Genomic DNA, 19,807 nt, shown 5'->3' with positions numbered 1-19,807 from the left:
GTCCTGCCAGGGTGTGGGAAAAGGCAGTATAGGGTATCGCTCGCTTTTCTCAGGAGGAGAGAGACGGATCAGCAGAGAGGTTGCAAACACCAGCTGCTTCAGGGCCACCCGGATTCCGGGGCTGGCTCTGGCTCGGAGACAGCCTTCTGTCATCCTGACAGGTGATCTTGGTCGGTTCGGTTCGTTTTTCCCAAACCCAGACAACGCCTGTCCAACCTTCTGCTGTGCATCAGGGCAGCGAGGGCTTCCCACAGAGGAGGCACCACATGGGAGCCGAGGAGCCTCCCCCACGCCAACCTCTGTGTCCTTCAGCAGATTCCCTCCCCTTGCCCTTCTGATGCACAGCGCCCACCTCCCTGCACCTACCCTATTCGATCTACAGGGGAGCGGAGTCTCTTCGTGGCCGCCAGACTCGGAAGGGGCGCCAGCCAGCTGGCTGATTCACCGCTTGGAGGGGCGTCATGGGCAGAGAGAGGTTTGGGGATGGGGAATGTGTGAAGTGAGCTTGGGAAAGTGAGCTGGTAGCACACAAAAAAAATGTGTGCACAAGGGTTAGGAGAGAAGGTCCTGGGAATCGGGTCGTCTTTTTTTCCCGTTCAATTGTGCAGTTCTGAGGGGCTCTCCCTGCAAGATCGGTAGCAACAGCATTCCCTCCCAGACTACATTTCCCAGAAGGCTATGCAGGCAGGAGGGGGAGGGGAAGGCGACCTGCGTTGCGCTTGCGCAAAGAGTGAGCTGGACGGGTAGGGGGGAGAGGAGAGGCGTGCCCGCGGCGGGGCAGGGGGGAGGGGGCCGCGCGGCGGTGGCGCCGGGGCGGGCGCGCGTCCGCGACGGTGATGGCGGTGCGTGAACGCGCGGCGGCAGCAATGGCCGCTCTGGAGCGGCGGGTGCCGAGTCTCGATGACTTCGCGGGACAGAGCTGGAGCTCGTGGGTGGAGCGGGCCGACCTGCCCGCGGCCGACGGTGAGTGAAGCCCTCCTAGAGTCCAGGGACCCCATCACTGTTTCCCCTCCCCCCCTCCGGGCCCCCGCCAGCTGAGGGGATCCGCCGACGGGAGCCGCCGTCCGGCTCCCCGGCCCCCCAAACAAAGGACCCGCCGGGTCCTAGTGCCCGCCCGCTCCTCTACCTTCGCGCCTCCGGGTCCTAGCGCCGCCTCACCTGCTGCAGCCCACCCTGCCCACCTCTGCGTCTGCCGGTGTTGGATACCTGCTCCCACATCTGCTTGCCTTTCTCTTTCCCGTTGCCTGTTGGCCTCCAGCTTCCGCCCCTCCTGCATCTGCCTTCGGTTTTCCCCATCCGCAACAGCCCTCTCCACGTGTTTCCCACGCACCCCACTTCTATGCCCCCTCCCACCCGCCCTCCCCTTGTTCCTTCGCCTTCCACCCCACATCTCCTGCTCCTTTTCGGCGTTTCCCTGCCGGCTGCAGTGCTCCTGGACCCCCGCCCCTTACTAATTAGTTGGTCTGTCCCTCCATCTATCCATCCTTCCTCCTCCCTTGCTCCTTACCTCCATCCACCCATTCCTCCAAATCTCCGTCCTTACCCGGGCCTCTTGCGCTGCTCCTTGGCTCTCTTCCCTGATCCCCACCTTCTCTAGGCCCGTGAGTGTCTTTGGTGAACTGCCCAACAGTCCGTTCCCCTGATCTTTGTCTCCTGGGTCCCTGGGGGCACCTGGCCTCGTGGCCTTTGGGGGTGACAGCAGGCATCACTCCCCTGAAGAAGTTTGCAAGTGAGAGGAGGTGGAGGAGGAGACCACATGGAACGGTCCCTGATGACACTTGCCCTCCTCTGAGACATCCGACTCCAAGCTCGGTTCTGTCCATCATCCCTCACACTTGCATTTAACTGACTTAAGAGTGGGAGCTGCACCTTGTTTCTTGCTTGCCTAACCTAACACCCCTCATAACTGGAGACTATATGACTGTCAGCAGTCTTCTCATCCTGGAAAGGGGCGAGTCTGTTAGTGAGTGTCGAAGAGCAGACCTAGGTGGAAGCCCAGGCCACTCCAGGACTGCCCCACTCTGGGTGGGCAAGGATGGGTCCACTGTCAAGGTCTGGGTACACTGAGAACCAGAAATGGAATCGGATGGGTTTGGTGACTCAGAATTGATTCCGCCCCCCCCCCCAAGGGACAGGAAGGGGGTGTAGGGGAGAAAGGGGGGGAGGTGATAAGAAAGAGGGATGGGGTAAGAGCTGCTTTGCACAGCTAAGATGTTTTTGTCATCAACCCAGAAACTGAGGTATACGGAAACTCTTGCTCAAAGCCCCCTAAGGAGGGGAGAGGTTTGCATGGCTGATCAAGGGGACTTTGAAGATCCAGGGGCCCTAAGACAGCAGTTTCTCCGCTCTGTGGCCATCATATCAATCCAGGACCCAAGAAGCTGTGTGTAACTTTGATAATGCTATGGTAACTCAGGGGGAGCAACATTGAGTTCATGGGGGTGGGGACCTGGGAGAGTATATGTTTGGGATGCTACAGAAAAGTTGGAAGCACCCATGTGAGAAATCTCAAGGAGGGACTCAGAAATCTATAGTAAAATTTGTTAAGGACCATTTCCTCTTTAAATGGGGAAGCAGGCCCAGAAAAGAGGTGATATTTACCCACAGTCACCCAACTAATCAGCAGTGGAATCTTGAAACTGCACCTTGGAGTGAAGGGTCCATAAGAAAAAAGCAGGCTGGACTCCTTTTAGTGGGTCCAGCTTATTCTAAAGGTGACAGGTGAAGGAAGCTGGGTATTTGAGAAGGACCCAGTGAAAGGTTCTCCAAGTGGTCCCGAGCACCAGGAGCTTGTCAGGGAGTGCAGGCTTCATACTGCCTGCCTGAGGTCCTGGTGGGTTAGGAGATGGGGCTCCTGGGAAGGGGGTGGGCCTTCTGAGTTGTGTTTCTCCTCCAGGGGCTGAACTGGAAGACAGTAACAAAAACCCGAAGAAGTTGGATGCCATGACCCTCATTAAAGAAGGTGGGAGTCAACACAGGTTAGGGCCGGGCCCCAGGACTGGCAGCACTACCCTCCCTTCCCCCACCACACCCTAGCAGCAGGGCTGGGGATCCTCACTTTGATAGATCTGAGTCAGTCCATTCCCCTGGCTCCTAGGACCTAATCATAGGAGGTTGGTGCCCACTCCCCTGAAAGCCCACATGCATAGGGACCAGTTAGATTGAACTCTGGAAGCTGAAACCTCCAGCACGAAGCCTGTCATGCAAGCTGGGAGTTGAAATGCCTTCTCAGTGGTGGGGGGATGGGGTGGGAGTGCTCTCTGATCTTACAGGGAAATCCTGGGGCCCCCAGCCCCAGTGATGAGGGCTTCTGTCATTGCAGACATGTCCATCTTCGGGCACTGCCCTGCCCATGATGACTTCTATTTGGTTGTGTGTAACCACTGCAGCCAAGTGGTGAAGCCTCAAGCTTTCCAGAAGCACTGCGGTGAGGGGAGCCCTAGGGAGGAGATAGAGGGGCAGGGGAAGGTGGAACATGGAACTCTGAGGACAGGTTCAGTTGGGAGGTTGTGTGGGGCAATGGAGGGAGGCATGGGGCACAGGAGGTCCTGCGGGTGGCTTCAGAGGATTGTAAGGATTGGGGTTATTGTTTAAGCAAACTTCTAGCATCTGGTGGAGTTGAGGGAGGAGCTACGAGGTACAGGAAGCTGGGGCCTAGAATTTTGAGTCTTTAAGGCTCCAACTTGGATGGGATGAAGGCATATTTAAATCTAAGCTATATAGAAACTGCAGATTCTCTAACCTGAGTCTGTGGGCAGGGCTAGGAGGTTGGGGAAGGAGGCAGTTGATACCACTTACCTTGATGACTCTCTCCACCTCCTGGTGACAGAAAGAAGACATGGGCCCCTCAGCAAGCTTTATGCCCGGGCCCCACCCCCACCACCAGCCCCTGCCAGCTCTCAGAAATGCCACGTAGTGAATGGGCAGGGCCCAGCTTGTAGGGCCCCAGGTTCCACCAAAACCTCCTCCAGGGAGAAGGGCCAAGGGTCCCGGAGCCGTGGCCACCAGCCTCCCGAGAAGACCCAAAAGGACAACCTCTGGTAAGGAGAGACTAAAGACTCCCTGGGACCAGCCCTCGGGAGGGGTTGATATATGCACAAAGGCAGCCCTGGGCTGATGGGTCCCTGTTCACGGTTAGCAGGAGGCAGTCAGCCCAATCCGCAACACCCTCCCATGTACTCCAGGGAATATGGGGTCCCCTTTTCTCAGGTTCCACCCCAATGCTACAGCTCACCCAAGTTCCAGGGCTGGGAAGGAGATGGCTCTGGGCTAGAGTCCAGGCCCCGGATGCAGCTTCCCACCCCCAGCCCACACCCTCTCTCCCCATGTAGCCTTTTCGTGCCTGTGGTGAACCTGGAGAAGATGTCCAGTCTCCCGAAGCCCGATGCACATGGAATCAGGGTGGCCCCGCCCTCTGCTTTCCTCAGCCAGCCAGGCGGCCCCACCAAGGACTCCCCTGGAAAACCCCCTATGGGTCCCTCTTCTAAAGAACTTCCTGGCAGGGAGAGCATCGAGGTAGCCCCCAGTGAGGGCCCCAGTCACCGGGCTGAAGGCAGCCCTCCTGAAAAGGAGCCTGGTGGGACCAGGCTGACCCCCAAAACACACCGGAAGATGGCTCGTGAGTAGTTGTGGTCTTGGGGGTCAGGAAGATAGAGTGGGGATTCCTTTGGGCTACCTTGTCCTTGGGCCAGATGGGGAGGAGGTCAGGAAGGACTGGGCCTGGCCATCACAGGCTGCCAGGGTGCAGAAGCACTGGAAGATTCAGGTGGCCCCGTCACCCCTTGACATGGACATACACTTGTCTTGCTTGTTCTCCGGGAGCTTCTCTCTAGCCCAGGCCTCCTGATTGAGGCTCAGGGAACCTGTGCCCAAGCAGGGGAAGTTACTCTTCTACACCTTGGGCTGTTGACCTTTATCTCTTTTGTCATCTGGATCCAGGGCACCAGATTCCTCTTGCAGCTGGTTTCCCTGGCATCTCCGAGGTTGGGGCTGCTTTTGTTTCTTGATATGTGTGGGCTTGGAGTCCTTAAAAGGAGTGCCTGGGCTGGGAGTTGACTGGGAATGGAGGGTGGGGGTGGGTCTGTTTCCCAGTAGAGAGTTGCTGATACTCAGAAGGGTAGTTGTAGAAGGCTGTAGTCCTAGGACCTGAGGGCCAGAGGCCCATCTGCCATAGTCTTGGCTCTTCCCAGGCCCTTGGTAGGAAGAGGCCAGGTGCTCCCATGAGCCTCCTGGAAATGTCTTCAGGGTTCATGGGAATCACTTTCCCCGTAGGGAAAGAATGCGACCTCAACAGGCAGTGTGGGGTGATAAATCCAGAGACCAAAAAGATCTGTACCCGCCTGCTCACCTGCAAGGTAACTCCCACCCCTTGGGCAAGGAGAGGAATTTAGGTGTTATCAAAGATCCAGCTCAGTAGACGGAGGGCTAGGCCCAGACTGGGGAAGGGAGAGGAGGCTGACCCCGGTGGGTGCGATGTGGGACCGACAAGCAGGGTTCTGACCCCTTGGGAGAGTGAAATAGATGCACAAACACACCCACAAACATATTTAGATACACGTTCTCTCCACTTGCCCAGGGCAGAGCATACTGCCGCTCCCTCTCCACTTGCCCAGGGCAGAGCATACTTCCGCCCCTTCCTCATGCTCAGCTCACACCCACACCCACCTCTCCACCTTGCTGTATTCTAGATCCACTCGGTGCACCAGCGCCGGGAGGTCCAGGGCCGGGCCAAGGACTTTGATGTGCTGGTGGCAGAGCTGAAGGCCAACTCCCGCAAAGGGGAGTCTCCCAAGGAGAAGAGTCCAGGGCGCAAGGAGCCAACGCTCGAGCGTTCCTCCCAGGAGCCCCCTTCCTCAGTCCAGGTTGTGGCAGCGGTGGCTGCCTCCACCAGCACCTTCTCTGCTCGTGCTAAGCAGACCTACCCATACTGTGCACTTCCCAGGTATGTCGAAGATCCAGCCCCCGCCTCACCTGGGGACCCTTGGATTATGAGCCATCAGGGACCCCTGGAGACAAGCCCAGGCTGCGTCCTGGAATATACTGCTCCCTCCGCCCTGCATGTAGGGGATACCTGGGGCTCCTGGCAATGTGTGGAAGCAGGAAATGTCCCTATTCCTAACCAAGCAGAGTATCCCAGCCACTCTGTAGTGTGCTAGATCTAACATCTGGGATATGAACATTTTCCCAGCACCTTCCAATAGGCCAAAGGTTTGTAATTGGGGGGCTGAAAGGGTCCTGAGTGAGGCAGTCCAGCTGTGGATTCATTCACTGGCCCCTTTGTGTGCAGAGGTTGTGCTGGACCCCAGGGAGATCCTGTCCTACTTAAGGAGACACACCCAGCTGTGCCCGTAACGTGAGGGGCAGACATGAAACACAGTTCTCAGCTCAGACAGACTCACAGCAAGACGTGGTGTGAGAAGGGGGTTGAAGGAGTTGACTGGGCTGACCAGAGCTGGGTACAGTTAAACTTGGATGACTTTCCCTGGAGGAGGCAAATCTGGAACAGGTGTCCCCCGAGGAGGCAGGGTGTGACAAGTGGAAGGGGCTGGGGAGAGAATCCCTTGGGAACTGTTGCCCCTGATTCTTCTTGTCTCTCATTCTGTGAGCTCTGTTGTTCCTTCCCTTCCTTTCCTCCTTCCTTTTCTTCCTCTGATTGCCTAGCCGGGCATCTGCCCTGGCTTTTTGGACTCGGCGAGTTCTGAGACACCACCCTGACCCTACTCCAGTCACGTCCCCTTTGGCCCTTCCAGGTGCCGGGCCTCCTCTGAGAGTGAGCTGGATGATGAAGGTCCCAGTGGTGGTGATGGGGACCCAGGCCTGTTCCCCTTCCCCCTGCCCCGGGCTGGGACCCAGGCCTCCAGCGAGGAGAGTGAGGAAGAGGGGACAGCTGACGGTGTCCACCTCCACCCTGACTGCCATTACGCAACCCGGCCCCCGCGGCCACAGGCGGTAAGGACCTGGGGCAGGGGGCGGGGGTGGGGGTGGCCCAGCCCTCCTGGCCCTCCGTGGGGGTCACGTCCCTGTGGGCAGGTGCTCTCCCTGCATCTTGGGTCTCGCCAACCATGTGCTTTCCTTCTGCCCCCAGTTCTGCACCTTTGGGAGCCGGTTGGTGAGCCCCGGATGCTACGTTTTTAGCCGACGGCTGGACCGGTTCTGCTCCGCGCTCAGCTCCATGCTGGAGCGGCACCTCAGCTCACACATGTGGAAGTGAGTCTCTCCCCCAGAACTTCCTTTCCCCGGGTATACGTGGACTTCTGAAGCTCTGTTCCACACATTCCTGTAGATATACCTTGGCTTTTTGCCACGAAGATGGGGAATGGGATAAAAAGGAGGTGGGGAGACTTAGCATCCTGGGACTGGGCTAAAGCAAGGCATGAATACGTGGCCTGGGGGTGTATCTAGACTTTATCAATTCCCTCCAGTCCCTTTGGGGTAAGTAGGAATAGGGAATGTCCAAACTGAGATGTAAAGTGAGGTTCTTGATGGGTCTGCGTGCTAGTTCCTGTACTTAATACTAGTTCATTCCTATAACCCTGCCTTCCTTCCATTCCTTACTTCCAGTGTCTCCCAGCAGATGGCAGCACCTGCTGCCATCCACAGACTCTGCAGTCCATTAATAGGTGGGGCACAGACTGGTGTATGTTTATGGGGAGGCCCTCTTACTTGCCTGGCAGTTATGGTGGGCTCTCTTTTTTACTGCAGGAAGATTCCGCCTGCGGCTGAGCCTCCCTCCCACCTTGTCAGTTCTCCCCTATCTGCCCCCCTGAGCCCCTCCTCCATGGGCAACTGTCCCCGCCTTCCAGGCCCACCCCTCAGACCAGCCTGCCCAGCCTCCACGCCCCCCACCAAGGATGGCCTTGTCCCCAGCTACCCTGCAGGCTCCCCCAGCGTGGCAGCCGCTTGCAGTCAGGCGGAGTGCATGGGTGGGAGCCAGGCCATCACCTCACCACTGCCCGCCAATACGCCATCCCCGTCCTTCAGCAAACTCCCGCCTTCCAAGGCCAGCAAGTCATCCAGAGGCAGGGATGGGGCTGAGGTGGAGGTCCCTTCTCGAAAGCGGAAGTTATCTCCTGGCCCCACCACTTTCAAACGGACCTGCATCCTGGAGCCCACTGGAAAAGGCAAACCCTCTGGTTGCCGGGGCCTCTCTGCAAAGACTAAAACAGCCCTGGGCATGGGGCTTAACGGGACAGTGGGGCCAAGAATGAAACGGGCAGGACCCCTGGACTGTCGGGGTTCCCCTCATCCGCCCCCCACACCGGTCAAGGCTTCTCAGCTGGAGAACCGGGGAGCAGCTGGACACCCAGCCAAGGCCCTGCCAACCAGCTGCCTCTCTGAGGAGGAGGTAGCCAAGAAGCGGAAAAACCTGGCCACTTACTGCCGGCCGGTGAAGGCCAAGCACTGTCAGGCTGGGGCCCCTGCTGATGCCGCCTGCTCTGTGCGCCGCAAGAAGCCAGGCCCTGCCCTGGCCTTTGAGGAGAAGTGCTCCACACTGAAGGTACCAGCCCAGCTTCCTGAAGAGCTTGGGCAGGGAAGGATCAGAACGGGCAGGGCAGGTGCACAGTGGGTGCCTGATACAGAGAAGGTGCAAAGTAAACGTTTGTACTGGGATGGGAAGAAAGGGAAAGTTCAGAGAAGGGCTCCTAGGCTGTCTTCTTTAAGAAGAGGCAGCTCAGCTCTCTTACCAAATTGACCCCAGCTTTTGCCTGAAGGACCTTCCCCTCCCCGCAACCCTTTCCCTTGGGCTAAGGAGATGCTGCTTTTCTCCAGCCCAACCCCTCTTTTGTTTTAACTTAAGGGCCACTTTCTCTGAATCATCTGTGGCTCTCACTCCAGGAACTGGAGCTACCTTCTGTCCCCTGCAGGAAAAGTAGTTGGGGACCATGATCTCGGAGCTTGAATTGGAAGGGTTGGGGTGGTGGAGTTGAGCTTGGGCCCCTGAGCTGTGGCCTGACATGCCAAACAGCAGGGCGGGTGGGCTAGTCTTGTTTCGGTCCTGCCACTGGGCAACAGGGCAAGAAGGGCAGAAATACAACTTAGGGTCCACAAATACAGGTGTGCCTGCCTTGCATGTGTGCCTACTTCTAGTTTTTCACATGACAGGCAAATTCTCCAAGGGTCTGGTGAAGCCTGCAGCCAAGTTTATTTGTTCCTTCTGATGGGAGTCCTGGAGTAACATGCCATGGGCTCTCCATATGATCTCTGCCAGAAGGGACTTACCAGGGCTGGGAAGGGGGAATGCCGTCCTTGTTCCCACACAGGCCAGACGTACCAATTCCGCTGGCACCCATACATCAACAGTGAGTGTGACAGTTCACTGTTCTCAGCAAGTCCCTGGGCCTCCTAGTGTGTACTTGTCCGCGTTCCCCAGCTTTGTACCCAGGCTGCTTCAGCCCAGTGGGCACTTACCTTCCCCCTTCCCAGATCGATTCACCAGGCCAGCAGGAGGAAATGAAGCCTTAAGCCCTATGGTCCGCACAGTTCCCCTGGTAGGAGGACTAGGAGGCCCCCACCCTGACCCTGTCTCTTGCCTCTTGTCTTCCTGCAGTCAAAAGCCCATTAACAAGAAAGTGCCTGCCCACTGCGATGGAGCCGCCAGCACCTCCTCCCCTCCAGATCCGGGCCCCAGGCTGCTGCCGCTTTTTATAACTTTATATTATTTTTTTTAAGAAAAAAAAACTCTTTAAAATACCTCAAGACTGTCTCCCTGTTCTGTTGCTGCTAAGAAAATATAAAAACAGAAACATAGAAAAGGAAGAAAAAAATTTAGCAAAATGAGTGTCCTTACTGTCCTCAACCCCGCCCTCGGAGGGTGAGACGACAGGCTGTCAGACTCCAGCCCCCATCGCTGTTTTTTTGTTTGTTGTTGTCCCCTTCCCCCTTTGAAACAGTTAAGAAGTGGCTGGGGTTCTTATCATTGTGGGGAGGGGGGAGGTCCTCTCCTCCAGATGGGATAATGAAGAGTATGGCTGTGAGCATGGAAGGCTCTGCAGCATCTTAATGCCGCCCTCTAACCCTCCTTCCCAGGCATTCTGGAGGCAGAGGCTGACTGTTCTGGCTCCAAAGACTAGTCTAGTCCCATTGGGAAGGAAAACTTGATGGGGGTAGAGGGGCCACATCTCTGGCTCTGCTCTCTGCCTTGCAGGTCTGTAGAAGTCAGCTGCTTTTCAGTCCAACAACCATAGGCCTCAGTTTCTTCAGCTGTTCCTGCTCTTCCCATCTCTTCTTTTCTCTACCCCTTACGGGCTTGAGCTGAGTTGGCAATGCCCTCAGGGTGTCTGGTTTCTGTTGGACAACCTGTTTCAGTCTCTTTCTCCCTGGCCTGTGCGTTTGCCCTGAAGGAAGGGGTGGAGCATCTCCCAGGTAGGCCTGCTTGGACGGCACTGTTGTTGAGGACAGGACGGGCAAAGGTGTATCACTGGTAGCTCCCCTTGGTGTCGGAGGCAGCAGGAGTATAGGAGGACCTGGTCTCTCGGGATCACCCAGCTCTCCGGGGCTGAACAGCTGGTGTGGAGGTGCTAAGGGCTGAGGGTGCCCTGGTTCTCCCATTTCCCTCACTGGGACAACTACTGTGCAGACGGGATGGGACTGTCACACCTCCTCTGGTCCTCAGACCCCAATTTACCAACTAACAGGGCCTTGTTTTCCGGCCTTGTCCTTTCCTTTCATTCTCCTTGCTTTTAGGCAGGGAGAAATGTTCCCTTAAGACAGAAGGGATAGCAGGAGAGAGTGGGCAGCAAAGAAACCCGGTACTAACGGAGAAGTACTGAAAAGCTAGTTTCACACTCAGTTCAGCCCACCAAGGTTATGCCTTGGGGTTTCACTGAAATAATTTGTCATAAATGTGTAAACGCTGCTTGAGACAAAAGCTCTTGTAGGCACAAGCATACACATGAGGTGGGCTGGCAGAACAAGGCGGCCTGAGGACGTCAGGTCCCCTTCTGCCCGGGCTCTCCCGGGAGCGGGCCTGTCTCCCGGGCAGCTGCGCTTCCCCCCCAGCCCCCAGGAGGCGCTGTGGGCGAGGCCGCCGCACGGCCGGCGGCGTCCCGGGGGAGGAGCCTCTCCTGCAGCCGCGGCCGCCTCCGCGATCGCAAACCCGGAAGACGCTCTCGGGTGGCTGGGAGTGCGCGGCCAGTTCGGCCCGGCCCGGCCATGCAACCCCTGGAGGTAGGTCTGGTTCCCGCGCCAGCGAAGGAGCCGGGACTGACTCGTTGGCTGCGGAGAGGCAGTGGAATCTTAGCGCACCTGGTGGCTTTGGGCTTCACCATCTTTCTGACTGTGCTGTCCCGGCCAGGAACCAGTAAGTGTCTGGGGCGGGGCTAGGGAAGGGGGCGGAGCCTAGATGCTGGAGGGGCAATTCTAGGAGTGGGGACCCTAAGGAGTGGAGGGGCGGACTGAGGAGGGGTAGTAAGGGCGGGGTGGTGTCCCGAGGTCTCAGAAGGGTGAGGCTTGGGGTGCTGGAGGGAGAGGGGCAAATGACTGAATACAACCTAATCGAACAGCTCATCCTGACATCGGATGTAAATAAAGGAGAGAGGCTGAGGACCATTTTAGGACTGGGCTGACAGTTGAGAGGTGCCAGATAGCCCAGGCTTGACTAATATGTGTTGGTGGGGAGGCCCTCTTGTTTACTAACCCAGAGGCTCCTTGGCTATATTCCATTTTGCCCTGAGTTCCTGATTAGGGTTGGGGATGATGCACTGACCCTGTAGCCAGGTTCTTTGGGCTCCACCAGCCACAGGGGCAGGAACAGTGGTTCCCAGCCGTCAGCCTGTTCTTTTTGATTCTCAGGTCTTTTCTCGTGGCACCCTGTGTTCATGGCCTTGGCGGTGAGTTTGGGCTTCTTTCTGCAGCTGATTTGTTTGGCTCTGCCTAGCTTCACCCCTAAGGAAGCATCCAGCCTTAGAAGGCTTAGTCTTTCTAAGGCCCAAAGAGGTGGGAGAAACAGCTAGGGCCCCATTTTCCCCTGCAACAAATAGGAATCAGGAAACATGGAGGGCTGGTAAAGTGGTAAAGTGTCAGGTAGTTGTAGGAGGTGGGCAGGCTTGGAAGATATTTCTTTTTCCACTGGAACCTGAAAGGAGGAAGGGGAAGGAATGTTATCCAGTGCACACATCACCAGCTCCCCCACCTCAAGTTCAGGAGGAGGTTTTAACATGTGCTGTTCCTGCTGGTCGAGAAGTGGGAGTCATTGTCTGTAGAAGTTGGAGTGGGCAGGGGTGGTCAGCATGAATGATGAAACTTCTGCCCAAGTGTTGATTCCCATTTGTTCCCAGAAATGCTGGCCTGTGAAGCAGGCAGTCCTGGTGAATACCCTTTAGCTCCCACCCCTTGTCCTCCTTGTTTGGATGTATGAACCCACCTACTTTAAGTTGGGCCTAAGGCTCACTGTCCCTCTCCTGTGTTCACAGTTCTGCCTCTGCATGGCTGAGGCCATCCTCCTCTTCTCGCCTGAGCACTCCCCATTCTTCTTCTGCTCCCGCAAGGCCCGGATCTGGCTCCATTGGGTGGGGCAGACCTTGGCTATCCTCTGTGCTGTCCTCGGCCTGGCCTTCATCATCTCCAGCAGGACCCGCAGTGAGCTGCCCCACCTGTCATCCTGGCACAGCTGGGTAGGGGCGCTGACTCTGCTGGCCACTGGTGGTCAGGCCCTGTGTGGATTCTGCCTTCTCTGTCCCCGGGTGGCCAGGGTCTCAAGGGTGGCTCGCCTCAAGCTCTACCATCTGACCTGCGGACTAGTGATTTACCTGATGGCCACAGTAACGGTGCTCCTGGGCATGTGCTCAGTGTGGTTCCAGGCCCAGATCAAAGGAGCAGCCTGGTATCTGTGCCTGGCTCTGCCCCTCTACCCAGCCCTGGTGATCATGCACCAGATCTCCAGTTCCTACTTGCCAAGGAAGAAAACGGAAATATGAGTTCCTCCAAACTGAATCCAAGTGGGACGCTTGCCTTGGACTTCCATGGTTCCTTTGGTGACCTTCAAGGAACTCATTTCAGAAGTAGTAGGGATTTTGTACGTCTTGGCTGGACCAGGGGCTGCAGAATCCCAGTCAGCTATTGCTGAGGTGATGACTGTGGGCCAAAATGGGGACATTTGGGGGTGCAAGTGGAAGGTAGTGGGGCGCGTAAGCCTGTAGCCTCCACTCATGCTGGAGAGGAATACTGGGTGGTGGTGGAAGTCAGTTTTTGCTTGTGTGCCTGATGAAGAATTGAATTCCTGTGAGTTATGGATGAAAACTATGGATATTCAGATGACTTCTGAGAAAGCAGTGTGACATCATGGAGAGAGTCCATGGGTCTTATTATGGATTATGACTGTCTTAGATTCTGTTGTGCAACCTTAAGCAAGTTGCATGTCTCAAGACCTCAGTTTCCTTATCTACAAAATGAATGAATGGTTCTAAACAATCTGCAAGTTTCTCCATCTCCCAAATTCAGTGGCTGAAAGGTTGATGTCACAGAGTATCCTCCCAGCTCTGGACCATGGGCTGGACCTCTAGGAAGACTCGGTTTGTGATTCTTACATTTATTCTCCTCTTACTCTGTTCCTTAACTATACCCTGGAGGTACAGTTCTGCCCTTATGGCCGTTCAGGAATCTGCACTGAGTTGGTGCCTAGACCAGTGCACAGGGGGCCAGGCCTTGGAGAGAAGGGGGCTAGGTGAGGGTCTCCTGGATTCTAGAAGTAAAGGCACTGAAGTCACTTTAAAGCTTTTGAAGGAGCAGAAGGGACTGGCTTAATTAACCAAGCTTCCTGCCCCTGGCTGCACCAATGGGGAAGATGAGTCCAGCAAAGAACTTCCTTCAGCCACCTCACAGGAGCTCCATCGGGACCCGGCCCTGAGGGCTGCAGGAGGCGGGTGTGCTCCTTCCCCTGCCACCCATTCTCAGGGACAGAGCAGTCTTGGCCATCTCACGCTTTGCCCTTCTTAAGGTTTAGGTTCTTGCTGTAGCACACAGCTTTGTGGAGACGTTCTGAGGGGTGGAAGGTCACTTTTGGAACAATAAGGGACAAGGAAGAAACAAGTACCCCCGGCTCCCCTTCTCTCCTTATCATTTATGCTTACCGCAGTTGTTGGTTCTTGCCAGCTCTTTGGTCCAGGAAGGGGCTGAGTTTGGTGCCAGCTGGCAGATGAGGGCTGGGCCCTCTTCCCTGCAGAGACCCTCCCTTGTTCTAGGATGAAACTAGTTTTCCAGACTGCCCTGGGTGACAAGGGCTGGATGCCAGACTGGTTAACTGTGGTTCGGCTCAGCGGAGAGTTGGGGTCTCTGTAGATCATGGCAAGGACTGAAGACAGCTGAGCCGGGAAAGCTGCTATTGAGGCAAATAGAGATAGCTCAGTGGAAATTCTAGGAGGCATGGAGTGTAGAGGCTGGCGCTCTAGTTCCTGTGAGCAAGGGGAGGTATCCTTAGATGTCAGTATTTTGGATGTACAAGGTCTTTTGAATATTCAGAACCTCTTCTCTGGGTGGCTCAGAGCAAGGATGCTGGTGTGACCCAACACACTATAGGAATAGGGGCTTTTGAATGCAAAAGCATCCTCTGAATTGACTTCACTAGGCTCCCCCTGGGTTGGATGGCATCTCCCAAGAGCTCTCCAGACCAGCATCTAAAGGGACCCCTCTGTGCAGAGGGTGATTGTTCCTGTCTCCCCTCTCAAATTGAACAGTGGGGTCTGAACTGGAAAGAAATGGCTGCTGGAACTGCATGAGGGAGATTCTCATCTAGAGCCCACCTCATCCCTGGAGCTTACCTAGGTCTGGGGCTTTTTCTCTCTCCTCCCGTCATGCCTCCACCAACCCCAGTGCAACGATCTCATCCTGTCTATAGGACAGTGAGAGGCCTGGGGAAGGTTCACCAGCTTGCTTTGAGAGCCAAGCAGGCAGCGCCATAAAGCCTGAGCCTGCCTGAGGTGTTGCCTCCTCCCAGGTGGTGCGGGGGCCTGTGGGCGGGCGGGCAGGCGTGCTGACAGCCGGCAGTTTGCGTGGGCTGTGCCAGCTGATGTCTATTCCCAGCCCCGGGAGGAAGGGGGAAGGCATTTATATTCTGCAGGAGGAAGGATCCCCAGCTGTCACCTCTCTGACCGGCTGGCTAGGAGGGCAGGGGCACAGGGTAGAGAAAGCACAGGTGGGGCTCTCCTGCTTAGCAGTGTCTCACTGCGGTGTAGGGAGTAGGTCATCAAGGGGACCCCTTTCTGGCAGGCTAGATTGTAGGGGGCTCCCCTCCCCTCTTCACATCCTGGGGCAGCAGCTGGACAGGCATTAGACCTCAGTTCCAGGGCACTCTCTCTCCAGCCGGGGTCACCGTGGCTGCTGGCTGCATATGCCTCGTGCTTGTGTTTTTCTTTGCATCCACCTGTACCTCCCCACCAGGGATACTAGCTGGGGGACAGAGCAGCGAGACAGAGGCCTTGGGGGAAAAGCAAATGCCTGCCCTATTGCCCTTGTCCCTGTGGCTACAGGAAACTGCCAGCAGTCATCCTGTTTTGCCTTTTTTTAAAAAGTCAGGGTGCTTAGCTTAAAATCTGCGAATCATTTGCACAAATTTGCGTATCAGGCTCACTAAATACTGATTCCAAGTGTGATTACTTCAAAGTCAATCTTGAGGACACTAGAAATGTAGAGGGCTTTTTATCCAAATGCAGAATGGTAGTGGGATGACCGTTCTGGGTTTGGATGCCCCTCCAAAGGAAGCCCCCATCTTTACGATAACCACTCCTTCCGTAAGCCCTATCCTGTCTGGGGGTGGTGGTAAATGGCAGGAGCTCTTGTCTGGGAAGTGCTCCAACCTCACCTTTTCGGCCCATCAGCTGCAACAAAGGTGGCTACACTCCTGTCTCCCCACCCTCTTACAGGGCAGACTACCTCTCCCCACAGTCCCTGACACTGGCCTGTCCCTTCTTTCTCATTGTCCCACCCTTCCATGTATGGCTGCTGTGGGTCTTGTTTCTAAAACCTCACTGTGGGAGAGCCAGGCATCCTCCCTGAGCCAGCTGGCTGCTGTGCTAAGGCCTCTTCGGAGTTAATAATAATCATTAGCTGAATGGTGCTGGGGCCTTTCCGCTCCGGATCTCTAAGCTTGCAGGCTGAGTCAGCCAGCCCTCACCTCTCCCTTTTCCTGGGCTGCAGAGTGGAACAGAACGGGGTGGAAAGGGAGTCAGGAGTCTTGCCTCCCAGCTACACCCTGAGGCTTCTCCTCTAGGAATGGGCACTGAGAGTTGAGTAAACTAATAAGGCCTTCACACCTGACAAAGGTCAAGATAGATGGAACGCAACATAGTGTGGCGGAGACAGGCCGTGGCCACTGTTGGCTCTGGCCTCCTAGTACTCCTGCCCTTCCTTCTGTTTATCTGTCTTGACCTCAAGAGGACACCCCTGGTCCTGACACCTCAGCCTCAGCATTTGGGTGCCCTCTTGCAAGCTTAGTGCGCAGGCAGGCTTCTGGTTGTGTACCCCCAGTGCCTCTCTGTCTGGCATAGAGAGTCTGTGTATTATGCACTGAAAAGTGTACTTATCTGGGCAAATCATGTACCGCTCTGCCTACCTCACAGGGATGTTGTGAGGGTTAGATGAGAGAATGAATGTTAGCAGGCACTGAAAAGTACCAAGCATTAAACAAATGTAAATGTGTGGTATTATCAGGTTCTTGTCCTTATCTCTTTTTCACTGAGCCTGGCTCTGGCTTTATTCTTCCTAGGGAGGCAATAAACAGTTGTGCTTCAGTATACTTAGGGGACCTGAGCCTCAGAAAGGTCGTGTGGGCTGGCCAGTTGTAAGAGAGCACAGACGCATTTCTTCCTTCTGGACGCAAGGACAGCCCTCATCCACTCCACCCGGAAATGCCACTAAGGCCAGGACCCTACTGAAGTCTGCCTAAGTTCTGCCTACCTGGTGTTTCTGAGTTGTGGGGCTGACTGCAAATCTGGGAGTCAGTGGAGTTGACCTAAGGGGGTCAACTCCTCTGGTCTTGGCCTGAAGCTGCTGGTCACAAGTCTAACCAACCCCCTCCTACCTAATTCTGCCTTTCTGGGAGCAAAGGAAAGGACGGGCCACAGTGATGAACACAGCCCTGCCACCTTGACCCTCCTCTGGTTTCCTTCACAGCCACAGGCTGAGCTCTGCCTGCCCGCATGTCCTCATGCCAAGCTCTGGTGATACAGAACTGTGAAAAAATATGGCTGCTGGCCTCCAGAGCTCACAGTTTGTTTCCCTTTCCCTGTTTCATGCTCTTGGAGTCGGCTCACAGTCCACCCTTCCTCAGAGCTGTTTACTGAATTAAACCACACTAGTGTGTGCATGCTTGTGCATGCAACCCCACCCCCCACCCCCCACCCCCCCACTATGAAAGCAGTTCCATTTAAATCAGGGGAAGGATAGTTTCCATTCCATCTCGGAGAAGAGCCAGCAGTCCCCTGAAGTGGATGCAGAGAGGCAGGAGCAACCGCAACACAGAAGCCTGGATATTTGTTTTTCATCCTAATTGTTATTTTCTGTCTTAGGATACAGGAATGAAACAGTCAGGCATCGTGAACAGAGCCCCAGCAATTCTTGCCAGCATGGGCAGAGAAAACATAAGCTGAAAGGCAGAAAAACAGTCCCCCAGCACTGCCCTGGAAGGGGATTTGAAGGAGACAGGCTGCAGCATTGGGCAGGGCTTAAAGCAGGCACAGATTCCCTCCGGTAAGATGGCCCTCCCTCTCCACCCAGAAGGCCTGGCTACTTACCAGTGAGGTCATGGAACAGGAGTCCCAGTTTTGTCATTGTCAGGATTTCCCAGATGATTTTTTTTAACCTCTGCCAGAAGCAGATTAAATAGCTACTTCATGCTACCAGTGGATTGTGGTAGCAGTGGATTGACCTCTGTCTCACTGAGCATATGTGAGTGGCCCTAGAATCCCTGTCTTTAAAGCAGATTTCCCCATTACCTCACAGTGCTTTCTAAGAATGTCTCTCTGGATGTGGGTAACTGAGGATTGGGGTGGGGCTCTCTCTTTGGGCCCATACCATAACCAATCCACCGCTGAGTGTGGGAACAGTGGGAGGTGAGGGAAAAGCAGCACAAAGCTCCCTGCTCCTAATCTGCACTTGTGCACACACAGACACACACACACACATATACACGCACACAGTGCCTCTAGCTTTGGGGGCAATGATTCTGGCCTTATGGATGCCAGCATCCAGAAGTCACACTGCTCCATGTCCTGGCTCAATGAAAGTTCATCCTCTCCAGCCTTGGTTCCATGCCTTCTGTGATCCTGGGGCAGCAACCAGGCTGAGGTAAACTCGAAGACCTCCAGGCAGGTCTAAATATCCTTACCGCTTGATATTTTCCACCTGACAGTGTGTAAGTCTGATGAAGGGACTTGACTTGGCAGCTGCTTTAGCCGTCCTCTCCCAGGAAAGGAAGCATCCAGCAAAAGCTCACTGTAGACGGTCCAGAAAAGCTGTCCATCGCACTGCAGAGGCCTGAGCCTTTTCTGCAGTATGGGTGGAAAAGTAAAGCTTCTCTACCGGTTACCTGAGAAGCAAGGTAAGTGGTTCAAGAACTGCAACTGCAGAAAGGGAAGAAAGATCAGGGGAAGAGAGACTAGGCTAGCCAACCCACTGAATGCTCATCTTGTGTTCTAAAAGGCAACTCACATTAGCCTCCCCTTCTCACCCAGACCAGTGCTACCTAAGAGGACAAGGGAAAGTGCTAGAAGATCTGGCAGACCAATTTGACCAGACACCTTGACCAGAAGCTAGGGAACTTATTGTGGCTTGGGTTGGGGATGAATACATCCAGCCATTGACTTCCTTGGGGTGATGGAGGGAGATTTAAAACGTCTTAAGCTCGGTGACTGAGTTTGGCACAGGCCCAAATACAGGAGAGAACTCCGAGTAGTCTTACCCAGACCTGTTCTCTTAATCAGCTTCATCCCCTGGGTCAAGCTGGCAGCTGTAGCAAAAACTACATTGAAACGATGAAAAAATGCCATATAACTGTAGACTCTGGGGACACTCTGGCATCGACCTGTCATTTCATTGACTGTCAAAGCTGATTTCTCTGATGTGGCTGGCTGTGAGTTATTTCCATCCTTCACCACTTCAGATGTTCTTTCCGAAGTGAAGAAAACTTTCCTCACAGAGGAGGACTGCCCTTTGGTCAAGATTTTATAAATGTAAGAAATAAGGTAATTATTCAAATTCTGACTATTTTCTTTTTTCCTTATATCATTTCCTTTCCCCCTTTAGTCTCTACTTTGATACTCTCTCCCTCTCCAGTAGTACCAAAGAAATAGCCAAAGAATTTGCATGTTCAGAGTTTAGTAGAAGCCAGTCCAATTTTTTGTAAGCTCTGTACCAAGAAAACGGAGATTGCATTTCTTTGTTCCACACAATGCCCTAGGACATACTAAATTGTCACTGAATATTAACTTGTCCATTAGATGACTATTACTTTTAGTCTAAAATGGATACCATTTATTTAGTCTAAGATGAAAATATACTGGTAATAATCAAAATATTGTGAAAGTGTGCTGCTCCCCACCAATTATGTTAACCCAATCCAAGTATTTTTCCACATTATAGTTGGTCACCTTGAACCAAACTTCTAAGAGAACTCTGCAGGGGCAACCCTCCTCCCCAGGGATCTAGGAGGCCTTCATTATCAGTGGACATTAGCCCTGAATCATGAAACTTCTGAACTCTACTACCAAAGCCTCAGTGACATTTCTTTTGAGAATCTATCACAGGGGTTGGCAAACTATGGCCTGTGGGCCAAAACTGGCCCGCTGCCTGTTATTGTATGGTCTGCAAGCTAAGAATG

General features: G+C 54.7%; 2 protein-coding genes across 4 annotated transcripts; both read left to right on the top strand.

Moving 5' to 3' along the window:
- The first annotated feature begins 829 nt into the window (after positions 1-829).
- ATXN7L2 (ataxin 7 like 2) lies at positions 830-10,711 on the top strand. Of its 3 annotated transcripts, XM_077119999.1 has the most exons (12): positions 830-963; positions 2,233-2,383; positions 2,897-2,962; positions 3,323-3,427; positions 3,830-4,040; positions 4,332-4,618; positions 5,272-5,354; positions 5,688-5,941; positions 6,750-6,948; positions 7,085-7,206; positions 7,702-8,497; positions 9,548-10,710. In XM_077119999.1, exons 1-12 carry the CDS (start codon positions 901-903, stop codon positions 9,560-9,562), a joined length of 2,352 nt encoding a protein of 783 aa, XP_076976114.1. In that variant the 5' UTR covers positions 830-900; the 3' UTR covers positions 9,563-10,710. The 3 variants fall into 3 exon arrangements, with proteins under 3 accessions (XP_076976114.1, XP_076976116.1, XP_076976117.1); XM_077120001.1 differs by lacking the exon at positions 2,233-2,383 and having other exon boundaries at positions 9,548-10,711; XM_077120002.1 differs by lacking the exon at positions 830-963 and having other exon boundaries at positions 2,266-2,407.
- A 369-nt stretch (positions 10,712-11,080) lies between these two features.
- Positions 11,081-17,180, top strand: CYB561D1 (cytochrome b561 family member D1). The gene is made up of 3 exons (XM_077119998.1): positions 11,081-11,299; positions 11,791-11,828; positions 12,411-17,180. The coding sequence occupies exons 1-3, from the start codon at positions 11,152-11,154 to the stop codon at positions 12,912-12,914; spliced, it is 690 nt and encodes a 229-aa protein (XP_076976113.1). The 5' UTR covers positions 11,081-11,151; the 3' UTR covers positions 12,915-17,180.
- Positions 17,181-19,807: the final 2,627 nt, after the last annotated feature.

The sequence above is a fragment of the Tamandua tetradactyla genome, chromosome 11 (genome assembly GCF_023851605.1).
Source record: "Tamandua tetradactyla isolate mTamTet1 chromosome 11, mTamTet1.pri, whole genome shotgun sequence".
Lineage (NCBI taxonomy): Eukaryota > Metazoa > Chordata > Mammalia > Pilosa > Myrmecophagidae > Tamandua > Tamandua tetradactyla.
The sequence above is the reverse complement of the archived record's forward strand: the minus strand, read 5'-3'. Positions and strand labels throughout refer to the sequence as shown.

Excerpts from the sequence above, each read along its gene's own strand:
- ATXN7L2 (XM_077119999.1), top strand. The coding sequence starts at position 901 with ATGACTTCGCGGGACAGAGCTGGAGCTCGTGGGTGGAGCGGGCCGACC. Across the intron at positions 5,355-5,687 it reads CCCGCCTGCTCACCTGCAAG|ATCCACTCGGTGCACCAGCG; the intron begins GTAACTCCCACC and ends GCTGTATTCTAG. Across the intron at positions 5,942-6,749 it reads CCATACTGTGCACTTCCCAG|GTGCCGGGCCTCCTCTGAGA; the intron begins GTATGTCGAAGA and ends TGGCCCTTCCAG.
- CYB561D1 (XM_077119998.1), top strand. The coding sequence starts at position 11,152 with ATGCAACCCCTGGAGGTAGGTCTGGTTCCCGCGCCAGCGAAGGAGCCG. Across the intron at positions 11,300-11,790 it reads GCTGTCCCGGCCAGGAACCA|GTCTTTTCTCGTGGCACCCT; the intron begins GTAAGTGTCTGG and ends TTTGATTCTCAG. Across the intron at positions 11,829-12,410 it reads CTGTGTTCATGGCCTTGGCG|TTCTGCCTCTGCATGGCTGA; the intron begins GTGAGTTTGGGC and ends CTGTGTTCACAG.